General features: G+C 42.0%; 1 protein-coding gene across 1 annotated transcript in view; it reads left to right on the forward strand.

Moving 5' to 3' along the window:
* The window catches only part of DLEC1 (DLEC1 cilia and flagella associated protein), a 96,997-nt gene that overhangs the window by 70,804 nt on the left and 12,397 nt on the right, over window positions 1-13,796 (forward strand). Inside the window, exon 23 of the mRNA XM_061127795.1 lies at window positions 13,533-13,686. Within this exon, the coding sequence (XP_060983778.1) occupies window positions 13,533-13,686 (154 nt within the window). The remainder of the gene's footprint in view (window positions 1-13,532; window positions 13,687-13,796) is intronic.

Consider the following 13,796-nt stretch of genomic DNA (forward strand, 5'->3'; position numbering starts at 1 on the left):
CACGACTGAGCGACTGAACTGAACTGAATTTATCCTCCCCCCCCCACTCCACCCCCTACTATTGTCTTTGGTAACCATAAATTTGTTTCCTATCTCTGTAAGTCTATTTCTGATTTTATCAGTTCATTTGTATCATTTTTTTTTAGATTTTGCATATAAGTGATATATGATATTTGTCTTCCTCTGACTTACATCTCTTAGTGTAATCATCTCTGGGTCCATCCATGTTGTTACAAATGGCATGATTTCATTCTTTTATGGCTGAGTAATAGTCCACTGCATGTATGTGGCACATCTTCTTGATCCATTCATCTGTCGATGGACATTTATTTGCTTATTGTAAATGGGGCTGCGGTGAACACTGGGGTGTGTGTATCTTTTCAGGTAAGACTTTTCTCGAGATACATGTCCAGGAGTGGGATTGCTGAATCATATGGTAACCCTATTTTTATTCTTTAAAGAACCTTCATAATATTTTCCATTGTGGCTGAAGCAATTTACATTTCTACCAACAGTGCAGGAAGGTCCCCTTTTCTCTACACACTCCCTAGCACTTACTGTTTGTAGACTTTTTCGTGATAGCCGTTCTGAAGTGAGGTAATACCTCATTGTGGTTTTCATTAGCATTTCTCTAATAATTAGCAACAATTGAGCAGCTTTTCATGTGCCTGTTGGCCATCTCTATGTCTTCTTTGGAGAAATGTCTGTTTAGGGTATTCTTGGCTTTCTTGTCAAATATTAGTTGAGTGTATGTGTGGCCCCCTTCATGGATCACAGCCTTGGCATGCCAAAGGGGCTTGCTTAACTCAGTGAAGCTATGAGCCATGCCATGCAGGGCCACCCAAGACAAAATGTGGTCCCCTGGAGGAGGGAATGGCAAACCACTGCAGTGTTAGAGACACAAGAACCCCATGAACGGATGAAAAGACAAAAAGCTATGACACTGAAAGATGAACCCCTGAGGTTGGAAGGTGTCCAATATGCTATTGGGGAAGATCAGACAGCAATTACTAATAACTTCAGAAAGAATGAAGCAGCTGAGCCAAAGTGGAAATGACGCTCAGTTTTGAATGTGTCTGGTGGTGAAAGTGAAGTCCACTGCTGTAGAGAACAGTGTTGCATAAGAACCTGGAATGTTAGGTCCATAAATCAAGGTAAACTGAATGTGGTCAAGCAGGAGATGGCAAGAGTGAACATCAATATCTTAGAAATCAGTGAACTAAAATGAGCAGGAATGGGTGAATTTAATTCAGATGAACATTTTATCTACTATTGTGGGCAAGAATCCCTTAGAAGAAATGGAGTAGCCCTCATAGTCAACAAAAGAGTCCAACATGCAGTACTTGGGTGTAGTCTCAGAAATGACAGAATGATCTTGCTTCCTTTCCAAGGCCAATCACAGTAATCCAAGTCTGTGCCCCACCCACTAATGCCTAAGAAGCTGAAGTTGAACAATTCTATGAAGGCCTCCTAGAACTAACACCAAAAAAAAAAAAAAAAAAAGATATACTTTTCATCATAGGCGATTGAAATGCAAAAGTAGGAAGTCAAGAGAAGATACCTGGAGTAACAGACACATTTGGCTTTGGAGTACGAAATGAAGCAGGTTAAAGGCTAATAGAGTTTTATGAAGAGAACATGCTGGTCATAGCAAACACCCTCTTCCAACAACACAAGAGATGACTCTTCACATGGACATCACCAGATGGTCAATACCAAAATCAGATTGATTTTATTCTTTGCAGTCCAAGATGGAGAAGCCCTATACAGTCAGCAAAAAGACGACCTGGAGCTTCAGATCCAGGTGACTCAGATCACTGTGGCTCAGATCATGAACTCTTTATTGCAAAATTCAGGCTTAAATTGAAGCATGTAGGGAAAACCACCAGGCCATTCAGGTATGACCTAAATCAGATCCCTTACAATTACACAGTGGAGGTGATGAATAAATTCAAGATCTGTTAGACAGAGTGCCTGAAGAACTATGGATGAAGGTGCATACAAGAGGCAGTGGCCAAAACCATCCCCAAGCAGAAGAAATGCAAGAAGGCAAAGTGATTGTCTGAGGAGGCTTTACAAATAGATAAGGAAAGAAGAGAAGCAAAAGGCAAGGGAGAAAGGGAAAGATAAACCTAACTGAATGCAGAGTTCCAGAGAATAGCAAGGAGAGATAAGAAGTCCTTTTTTAAATGAGCAGTGCAAAAAAATAGAGGTAAACAATAAAATAGAAGGGAAAGACTAGAGATCTCTTCAAGAAAATCGGACCGGTCAAGGGAACATTTCACACAAGGATGGGCATGATAAAGGATAGAAATGGTAAGGATCTAACAGAAGCAGAAGAGATTAAGAAGAGGTGGCAAGAATATATAGAAGAACTGTATTAAAAAGGTCTTAATGACCCAGATAACCACAGTGATGTAGTCACTCACCTGGAGCTGTACATCCTGGAATGTGAAGTTCAGTGGGCCTTAGGAAGCACTACTACACACAAAGCCAGTGGAGGGGATGGAATTCCAGCTGAGCTATTTAAAATCCTAAAAAATGATGTTGTTAAAGTGCTGCACTCAGTATGCCAGCAAATTTGGAAAACTCAACAGTGACCACAAGACTGGAAAAGGTCCGTTTTCTTTCCCGTCCCAAAGAAGGGCAATGCCAAAGAATGTTCAGACTACCATACAAGTGTGCTCATTTCACATGCCAGTAAGGTTATGCTCAAAATCCTTCAAGCTAGGCATTAGCAGTACGTGAACTGAGAACTTCCAGATCTTCAAGCTGGATTTAGAAAAGGCAGAGGAACCAGAGATCCAATTGCCAACATTCCTTGGATCATAGAGAAAACAAGGGAATCCCAGAAAAACATCTGTTTCTGCTTCACTGACTACATGAAAGCCTTTGACTGTGTGGGTCACAATAAACTGTGGAAAATTCTTAGAGATGGAAATACCTTACTTGGAAATGCCACCTTACTTGTCTCCTGAGAAACCTGTATGCAGGTCAAGAAGCAGCAGTTAGAAATGGACTTGGAACAACAGAGTGGCTCAGAATTGGGAAAGGAGTTCGCCAAGGCTGTATATTGCCACCCTGTCTATTTAACTTCTATGCAGAGTACATCATGTGAAATGCTGGGCTGGATGAATCACAAGCTGGAATCAAGATTTCCAGGTGAATATCAACAACCTCAGATAGGCAGATGATACCAATGGTAGAAAGTGAAGAGGAACTAAAGACCTTGATGAGGGTGAGAGTAGAGTGAAAAAGCTGGCTTGAAACTCAGCAAAATCTAAGATCATGGTATCCAGTCTCACCACTTCATGGCAAATAGAAGAGGAAATAGTGGAAGGAGTAAGATTTTATTTTCTCCGTGTCCAAAATCACTGTGGATGGTGACTGCAGCCATGAAATTAAAAGACATTTTCTCCTTGGAAGGAAAATTATGACAAACCTAGACATCATATTAAAAAGCAGAGACATCACTTTGCCGACAAATGTCCATATAGTCAAAGCAATGGTTTTTCCAGTAGTCGTCTACCCATGTGAGAGTGGGACTATAAAGAAGGGTGAGCACTGAAGAATTGATGCTTTCCAGTTGTGGTGCTGGAGAAGACTCTTGAGAGTCCTTTCAACTGCAGGGAGATCAAACCAGTCAATCCTAAAGGGAATCAACCCTCAGTATTCATTGGAAGGATTGATGCTGAAGCTCCAATACTTTGTCTGCCTGATGCGATGAGCTGACTCATTGAAAAAGACCCTGATGCTGGGAAAGATTGAAGGCAAAAGGGGAAGCGAGTGACAGAGGATGAGATGGTTAGATAGTGTCATTGACTCAGTGGACATGAATTTGAGCAAACTTCAGGAGATAGTGAAGTACAGGGGAGCCTGGCGTGCTACAGTACATGGGGTTGCAAAGAGCTGGACTTAGCGAATGAACAACAGCAACGAAAATAGGTGGCATTTTAAATGAACGAAATACCATAGTGTTCTGCGTGGAACACACTGGAGGTTTTGAAGGTTGTTAATGATATTCCCTCCCTCGTGCTCTTCTTCCTTCCCTCCTTCCTTCTTTTCTTATGGAAAATTTATTAAATATATAAAAATATTAATAGGATAATATAATTGAACACTGGTGACCTTGGTCTGGAACAAGTTGGAACCGGGGCTTGGGTTCCCAGCTAGAGATTGAGCCCAGCTTGCATCGGTGAAAGCCCCAGATCCTAGCCACTAGAGTGACAAGGGCCCTGGTCCTTCATCTCTGAGAAAAAATTTCCACAGAGATGGAAAGTAGTGAAGCAAGTAAAGTATTTAGTAAGAGAGTACAGTACATGTGGATAAGACACAAGAGCAGACTCAGAGGGTCCTGAGTTCCTGAGTCGTGCCCTCATGATGATTTGAGTTACTTTTATGGGGTGTTTCTTCTGGGTTTCCTGGGGCCAATCATTCTGATGTGCCTGGTTCATGTTTGGTGTATCTCAGGATCTTTCCATGTGCGTGCACGCATCTCTTTGACCTTCAAGGAACCTTTCTGCGCATGTGTGGTCAGAGAGGTCTCCTGACTTCAGGAATGAGAAATATGTGCTCCGGGCAGGGCTCAATGTTAGGTTAGCGTCATTCCCCTTTGACCTTCAAGGAGCCTTTCTGTGCATGTGTGGTCAGGGAGGTCTCCTGACTTCAGGAATGAAAAGTATATGGTCTGAGCAGGGCCCAGCCTCCTCCGTTAATTGTCCTGCTAGTCTCCTCTTGGAGTTTCAGTCCATAGGGAATAAATCTCCAGTTGCTTTACCCTCAGGGGGACCTATCTACCTCCTGTCTGATAATGAGCCCCTGTGTATCCATCATCTACCTTCAACAATTATCAAATCATTGCAAATACTGTATCATCCACATGCTTCATCCACTTCTTCCCACCCCTTCTCAAACTATTTTGAAGCATAATATTCATTTTCTTAAGTTGACCGGCGGTAATATTTTGCTTCTTAAACTGGACGGGGGTGGAACACAGATGTTCTTTTCATTATTATTGTTTTAATCTCTCTATATATCTTTAAACTGTGTGTTTGTTTTGTACTTGTTTCGCCGTGTATTTTGTGATAAAAACACCTAACTGCTTGTTTTAGATCCTCATGAGTACTTGACGTATCCTCTGAAGAGAATGTGCCAGTGTATACTTTCACCTCCAGGCAGTGAGACTACCAATCACCCCAAACCCTCACAGTCGCAGATATTTTCAGACTGTACTTGAACCAGCAACAGGGAGAAAGTCCCTGCAGTGTCTCGTTCAAATATGCTTTCCCACGACTACTGTCGTGGGTCTCAGGATGAGTCTCTGCACACTCAGCTGTAACCGCACGGTTCCTCCTGGTCCTTAAACAAGATTAAGTCCGTTTTCTCCTCAGGGAGAATCAATGCCTTTTATTCTCTCGTCTCTGCTTATTTCCTTTCTTATCTGTATTCTTTCTTCTTAAAGGACCTTGTGTTAGTCAGAATATTTACAGCTGCAAGTGATGGAAATATATCAGTTTAGGCAGGAAAGGGGAACCATTGGCTCACATACCTGGCCATTCCTGCCCTGCCAAATCCAGGGGCGCCAGCCTCTTGTCTGGGCTTCTACTTCTTGCTCCTTCTCTACCCTCCTTCCCTCTTCCTGCATCCATCCTTCCACACAGCTCCTCTCTCTTTGTTGGCTGTTCTCTCCCCTATTGGCCACAATTCCTCAGGGAAGGGGGCCACTTAGAGCTCCAGGCTCACGCACTCCCAGCTTAATAGCCTCCATGAAGAATGAAATCACTTTCTCCAGAGATATAATCTGATTGGATCTCTTTGGTCCCCGCCCCCTCCATGCTCCTCAGTGGGGAGAATCTGGCTCCAAAAGAAGCACTGGGAGAGCTTGCTGGACAGTAAAAACAGTAGCTACCATAGTCCAGCTGGATCTGTAGTGCATGGATTTAAGCATTTCCTTGTATACTCTCTCTCTCGGGGTTTTTCTCCTCACAGGGATATGTCCTTGGCCCTGCAGATCACTAACTCGGTCTCTGATGGATGCCCCTGTTCCAACTCTTGTTTGTGAAGTGTTCCTTTTCTGTAGCTATCTGTTCAGTTCAGTTCAGTTGCTCAGTCGTATCCGACTGTTTGCGACTCCCATGGACTGCAGGATGCCAAGCTTCCCTGTCCATCACCAACTCCTGGGGCTTACTCAAACTCATGTCCATTGAGTCAGTGATGCTATCCAACCATCTCATCCTCTGTTGTCCCCTTCTCCTCCTACCTTGAATCATTCCCAGCTTCAGGGTCTTTTCAAATGAGTCAGCTCTTCGCATCAGGTGGCCAAAGCATTAGAGTTTCAGCTTCAGCATCAGTCCTTCCAATGAACACCCAGGACTGATTTCCTTTAGGATGGACTGGTTGGATCTCCTTGCAGTCCAAGGGACTCTCAAGAGTCTTCTCCAACACCATAGTTCAAAAGCATCAATTCTTCGGCACTCAGCTTTCCTTATAGTCCAACTCTCACATCCATACATGACCACTGGAAAAACCATAGCCTTGACTAGATGGAGCTTTGTTGGGAAAGTAATGTCTCTGCTTTTTAATATGCTGTCTAGGTTGGTCATAACTTTCCTTCCAAAGGGCGTCTTTTAATTTCATGGCTGCAGTCACCATCAGCAGTGATTTTGGAGCCCAAAAAAATAAAGTTTGTCACTGTTTCCATTGTCTCCCCATCTATTTGCCATGAAGTGATGGGACCAGATGCCATGATCTTAGTTTTCTGAAGGTTGAGTTTTAAGCCAACTTTTTCACTCCTCTCTTTCACTTTCATCAAGAGGCTCTTTAGTTCTTCTTTGCTTTCTGCCATAAGGGTGGTGTCATCAGCATATCTGAGATTATTGATATTTCTCCCGGCAATCTTGATTCCAGCTTGTGCTTCATCCAGCCCAGTGTTTCCCATGATGTGCTCTGCATATAAGTTAAATAAGCAGGGTGACAATATACAGCCTTGATGTACTCCTTTCCCAATTTGGAACCAGTCCTTTGTTCCATGTCCGGTTCTAGCTGTTGCTTCTTGACCTGCATACAGATTTCTCAGGAGGCAGGTCAGGTGGTCTGGTATTCCCATCTCTTTCAGAATTTTCCACAGTTTATTGTGATCCACACAATCAAAGGCTTTGGCATAGTCAATAAAGCAGATGTTTTTCTGGAACTCTCTTGCTTTTTCTATGATCCAGCAAATGCTGGCAATTTGATCTGTGGTTCCTCTGCCTTTTCTAAATACAGCTTGAACATCTGGAAGTTCACGGTTCACATACTGTTGAAGCCTGGCTTTGAGAATTTTGAGCATTACTTTGCTAGTATGTGAGATGAGTGCAATTGTGCGGTAGTTTGAGCATTCTTTGGGATTGCCTTTCTTTGGGATTGGGATGAAAACTGACCTTTTCCAGTCCCGTGGCCACTGTTGAGTTTTCCAAATTTGCTGACATATTGAGTGCAGCACTTTCACAGCGTCATCTTTTAGGTTTTGAAATAGCTCAGCTGGAATTCCATCACCTCTACTAACTTTGTTCATAGTGATGCTTCCCAAGGCCCTCTTGACTTCACATTCCAGGATGTCTGGCTCTAGGTGAGTGATCACACCATCGTGGTTATCTGGGTCATGAAGATCTATATTTTGTATGGTTCTTCTGTGTATTCTTGCCACCTCTTCTTAATATCTTCTGCTTCTGTTAGGGCCATACCATTTCTGTCCTTTATTGTGCCCATCTTTGCATGAAATGTCCCCGTTGTATGTCTAATTTTCTTGAAGAGATCTCTAGTCTTTCCCATTCTGTTGTTTTCCCCTATTTCTTTGCATTGATCACTGAGGAAGGCTTTCTTATGTCTCCTTGCTATTCTTTGGAACTCTGTAGTCAAGTGGATCTGTCTGTCTGTTACTGTCTTACAAAGCCCTCTTAAGTTACCCCAAGGGAACTTTGTGTTTCCTTACATTTTGGTTTGGAATCCTTCGGTCTTGGGTTTTTCTTCTACATCTGATAATCCTTGGCTGCCCGCTCCTGCCTTTCTGGAGGAGGAAGTTGGTTTGCATAAAGAGCTGGTGGTATCAGATTCCTCTGGGTAAGTGGGTGTAGGAGTGGAGGGCATCCTCCTCCCAGGACTGAAGTGTGTGTGAGTACCCTCAGGGCTTCCGGAATAACCTTAGAGGAAGGGGCCTTTGAGAAAGACAACGCAGGACAAGCAGTCAAGGAAACCCATACTGGCCAGCTTCACGAGTCAGTCCCTTCCTTCCTTCATAAACAAGATCTTTTTGGTCATTCTCTGTCTAAAACAGGTTGGAGGCCCAGTGTTACTGCAGGATCTGCAGTGACCTCTCTCCAGGGCCACATCTACATTCTTCATCGAGGGTGGGGGTGGGGGAATTCCTGCTGCAGGATTTACCAGTCTTCCACAGGCATAATGCCTGAGCTCTGGGAGCTAACCTAGCTGAACCAGCTGCACTGATCTCCCAGCACTCCTTGGGGTATACCTCCCTGCTCTCTCCCCTCAGCCCACCCTGCCCTGCATACTGCATCAAGGGATCTCTGCTTGGCCTTCTCCAGGGGTCTTAAGTAATAGTTTTGTTCTCTGTTTTATCACTTAGTCTGACTACACCCTTTCTTTTAGTTTTTTTCTCGTTGGAATAGCATTATATTCGCTTCCTTGTTCTATGTTCAAAATTTTTCACAAATAGGTCATGATATTAACATTATAGTATATCTCATTATAATAATGACACATGGGACAAATATGATAGCTGTCAATCCCAGCCTACTGTCCATCCTTCTCCCCCCTGCTCTCCTACTTCTTCTCTTCCTCAGCCATACTTGTGACCATCTCTTCTTTAATGGTGGACTTCCCTGCTGGCTCAGTGGTAAAGAATCCGCCTGCCAATGTAGGAGACATGGGTTCGATTCCTGGGTCAGGAGGATCCCCTGGAGAAAGAAATGGCAATCCACCGTAGTAGTCTTGCCTGGAAAATCTCATGGACAGAGGAGTACAGTGAGCTACAGTCCTTGGGGTTGCAAAAGACACAACTTAGCAATTAAACAACAACAGTTCTTTAATGGTACTCATCCTGGTGTATGTGAAGTGATATTTCACTGAGGATTTGATTTGAATTTCCCTTACGGCAAATAATGCTTAGCATCTTTCAGGAGCTTACTGGCCATTTGTAGATCCTCTTTGGAGAACTCAAGAGAACTATCTCTTGAGTTCTTTGCTCATTTTTTAAAAATAGGGTTATTTGTCTTTTTGTTACTGAGATGCAGGTATTCTTTCTTTTTTTTAGGTTAAGTGTTCTTTTTATATCCATGTCTCTTATGATTTTCAAATATTTTCTCCCATTCTGAGAATTGTCTTTTCACTGGTTTTGTGTGTGCGTGTGTGTGATTTACTCATTTGTTTTTGACTGCGCTGGGCCTCCGTTGCAGCGAGCGGGGGCTACTCTGAGCAGTGGCTCAGGCTGCTTACTGCAGTGGCTTCTCTTGCTGCGGAGCGCATGCTCTGGGCACGTGGGCCCACAGGGGCTTAGCTGCCCCACGGCATGTGGGATTTTCCCAGACCAGGGATTGAATCCCTGTCCCCTGCATTGGCAGGCGGATTCTTAACCCGTGGACCACCAGGGATGTCCCTCTTTTCACTTTCTTGATGGTGTACTTTGAAGCACAGAAGTTTTTAATTTTGGGGAATTCCCAATTTATGTATTTTTCTCTTTTGTTGCTTATGCTTTTGGTGTTATACCTGTGAAACCATCGCCTAATGTCAGAAAGATCTACTCACATGTTTTCTTCGAAGAGTTTTATAGTTTTAGCTCTTATTTTTAGGTCTCTGATCCATTTTGAGTTAGTTTTGAAATCAAGAAGTATGAATTCTCTGACTTCATTTCTCTTTCTCAAGATTGTTTTGGCTATTCTGGGTCCTTTGAATTTCTGTATGAATTTTAGAACCAGTTTATCAATGTCTACAAAGACCTAGCTGGGATTTTAATAGGGAGTATATTGAATCTGCATTCTGGTCTGGGGAGTATTGCCCTCGTAACAATATTCAGTCTTCCCATCCTTTAACAGGAAATGTCTTTCCATTTATTTAGGTCATTTTTCATTTCTTTCAGTGATGTTTTGTCATTTTCAGTGAATAAGTCTTATACTTTTTTGTTAAAATTATTTCTAAGGATTGTGTCATTTTCGATACTTTTGGAAATGGATTCTTCTTAGTCACACTGTATGATTATTCATCGCTAATGTGCAGAAATACAAATAGTTTTTTGTATTTTGACCTTGTACCCTACAACCTTGATGATGCGTTACTTCTAATGGTTTTCTAAATAGAAGATTGTGTCATCTGCATTTAGAGATAATTTTACGTCTGCCTTTCTTTTCTTTTTCCTGCCTAATAAGACCTAATAATACTCCAGTTCAGTGTTGAATGGAAGAGGCAAGAGTGGGAATCCTCACCCTGGTTCTAAAATATACAGATGAAGTTAATGTCTGCATTGAACAAAATGTTATATATTTTTTAAAAGTGGACATCCTTACCTTGTTCCTGATCTTAAAAGGAAAACAGTCTTTACCTTTAAGTCCAATATTAACTGTAGGCTTTTTGTAGGTGTCCTTTATCAGGCTGAGTAAGTTTCCTTCTGTTCGTAGTTTGCTGGTTTTCCTCATGAAAGAATGTTAGATTTCATTGAATGTTTTTTCTGCATTGTTTGAAATGACCATGTCCTTTGTCCTTTTTTTAAAATTAATGTAGTATTTTACACTGATTTTTGTACTTTAAGCCCAAAATTTTATTCATTTGACTTCTTGCTTATTTAGGAGTGCGTTGTTTAACTTACACATATTTTCATTTGTTTATTTACCTTTGGCCACACCGTGCAATTTGTGGGATATTAGTTCCCCGACCAGGGATTGAACCTGAGCCCTCAGCGGTGAAAGCACAGAGCCCTAACCACTGACCACCCAGGGATTCCCTGTTCTGTCCACTAACTAAAATGAGGCACTGAAATCTCTAATCATTTTTTTTTTGAACTTTCATTGGAATGTCTACGTTTACAGTGTTGTGTTAATCTCAGGCGTACAGCAGAGGAATCAGTTACAGGTCCACCCACTCCGTTCCTTTGTTAGGTTCCTTTCCTCCGTAGGCCACCACGGAGTGCTGAGTGGAGCTCCGGTGCTCTCCGGCAGGTCTTCCTAGTTACCTGTTTCATAGATCGTAGTGTCTGTGTCAGGCACGCCTCCCAGTGTATCCCCGACCCCATCCCCTGATAACCGGAAATCTGCTTTCTCCATTCGTGACTCTACTTTTGTTTTGCAAATAAATTCATTTGTAGTCTTTTTTTTTTTTTTCCAGATTTCACATATAAGCAATATCATATATTTTTCCTTCTCTGTCTGACTTACTTCACTCAGTAGGACAATCTCTAGCATCCATGTTGCTGCAAATGGCAGGATTTCATTCTTTTTTATGGCTGAGTAATATTCTCTTGTATGTACGTACCGCATCTTCATTCACTTCTCTTGATGGACATTTAATTCACTTCCCTGTCCTCTCTGTTGTAAATAGCCCTGGTGTGAACGTTAGGGTGCGTGTATCTTTTGAATTGTGGTTTTCTCCAGCCCAAGAGTGGGATTGCAGGATCATGTGGTAATTCTATTTTTAGTTTTTAAAATAACCTCCATACTGTTCTCTCTAGTGGCTATACCACTATAGTGGCTATACCAGTCTACATTCCCATCAACAGTGTAGGGTGATGGTCTCTTTTCTCCATACCCTCTCTAGCAATTTACTGTTTGTAGACTTTTTGATCATGACCTTTCTGACTGGTGATACCTCATTGTAGTTTTGATTTGCATTTCCCTAATAATTAGTGAATTATTTTTCATGTGCTTTTTGCCCGGCCATCTAATCATTATTTTTGAATGATCAATTTCTCCCTTCAGTCCTATCATTTTTTGCTTCGTGTATTTTGGGACTCTGTAGTTAGATGTTTGTATTTATAACTGCAGTTAAGCCTCATTTTCAAAGATATTTTCCAGCTTTTACAGGGACAAGTTTTTTCTTATTTGATATTTTTTCTGATTTTTTGTTATTGTTGTTGTTGTTTTTTGACTTTTTGGTTGAACCTTGCAGCATGTGGGATCTTCCCCAACGAGGACTGAACCCGCGCCCTCTGCATTGGAAATGTGGAGTCTTAACCAGTAGCCTGCTAAGGAAGTTCATTCTTATTTGATACTCTTGAAGATTGCCAGGGTGACTTAGATCGCAGAGATTTATTTGTCCTTAATTATTGAACAAAGTGAACAAGACTCAGAAATTTATGGCAAAAAAATGGATCCAGGGAGAAAGTTAAAAAGACGAAAAGATAGCATGAAGACATCCTTGTGATGGACCTATTCTGTGTCTCGACTGTGGTGCTGTCATGGGTATCTACATGTGATAAAATTGTGTAGGAGTAAATACAGATTAGTGCATGTCAACTTCATGGGGTCTGAGTAAGACTGCTGGACCGTATCCATCTTGGTCTCCTGCTTGTGACATGGTGCTGTAGTTATGCAAGCGGTTACTGTTGGGAAACTGGGGGAAGAGTACACTTGGATTCCTTTGTATTTTTGTTGTTGTTATAGCTGCATGGGAATATACAGTTATTTCAAAATAAAAAATTAAAAGCAAAATACATGTTATCCCCATTCCTTACATAAGGAAAAAAATACCCTCAGACATATTTGGGTGGGTCTGTTTCTAGGTTTTCTACATTGTTCCATTGATTTATTGTGTATCTCTCTACCAGTAACACACTCCCTTGATTGATGTAGCTGTATAGGAAGTCTTAATATCCAGTGATTTCCCACTTTATTAATCTTTTTAAAAATTGTTTTAGTCTGTGTCCTTTATCTTTCTATATAAATTTTCAAGTAAACTTGTCTATATCTACAAAAATCATGGCTCGGAGTTTGTTAAGAGTTGTGTTAAACCTAATAGATCATTTTTGGGAGAACTGACATATATGTTGAGTCTGTTAATCTGTGATTATGATTTATGCCTCTCCATTTATTGTCATCTTCAATTTCTTTCATCAGTGTTTTTTAGTTTTCAGCATACAAATTCTGTATATGTTTAATTAGATATTTGTCTCTTTCAATTTTTTGAGCAATTGTAAGTGGAATTATACTTTTAACTTCTGTTCCTTGTTAGCCTGTAAACATGTGATTGAGTTTGGAATTCCCTGTGGTCCACTAGTTAAAACTCTATACTGTTTCACTGCTGGGGGCCCGGCAGGTTTGACCCCTGGTTGGGGAACTACAAAATCTCACAAGCCACCTGGTGCTGCCAAAAAAAATGTGATTGATTTTTATGTGTTGATTTTTAGCCCGTCACTTTGCTGACTCACTCATTAGTTCTAAGAGTTTTTAACATTATAGATTCTTTGGGATTTTCTACAAAGACTATCATGTCATCTGCACATGGGTAGGTTATACTTCTTTTCTGATGAGTATGCCCTTTATCCCGTGTTCCAGCCACCTTCCTGTGTACGCTGAGGTGCAGGAGCCCTACGTGTACCTGCGGAGCAGCCAGGTGGAGGTCACCAACCTCTACCTGGGCGTGCCCACCAAGATGCCCATCACACTCGTCAATGGCACGCTCCTGCCCACCCGCTTCCACTGGGGCAAGGTACGTGAGCCCACTCCGTCGGGCCCCATCCTTGCAGCTCTCAACCCCAGAGGCCCATGTTGAGGGGCACCCTGCCCCCCAGACACCACCCAGAATAGATCACTGCCCCC

This window comes from Dama dama, chromosome 24 (genome assembly GCF_033118175.1).
Source record: "Dama dama isolate Ldn47 chromosome 24, ASM3311817v1, whole genome shotgun sequence".
Taxonomy (NCBI): domain Eukaryota; kingdom Metazoa; phylum Chordata; class Mammalia; order Artiodactyla; family Cervidae; genus Dama; species Dama dama.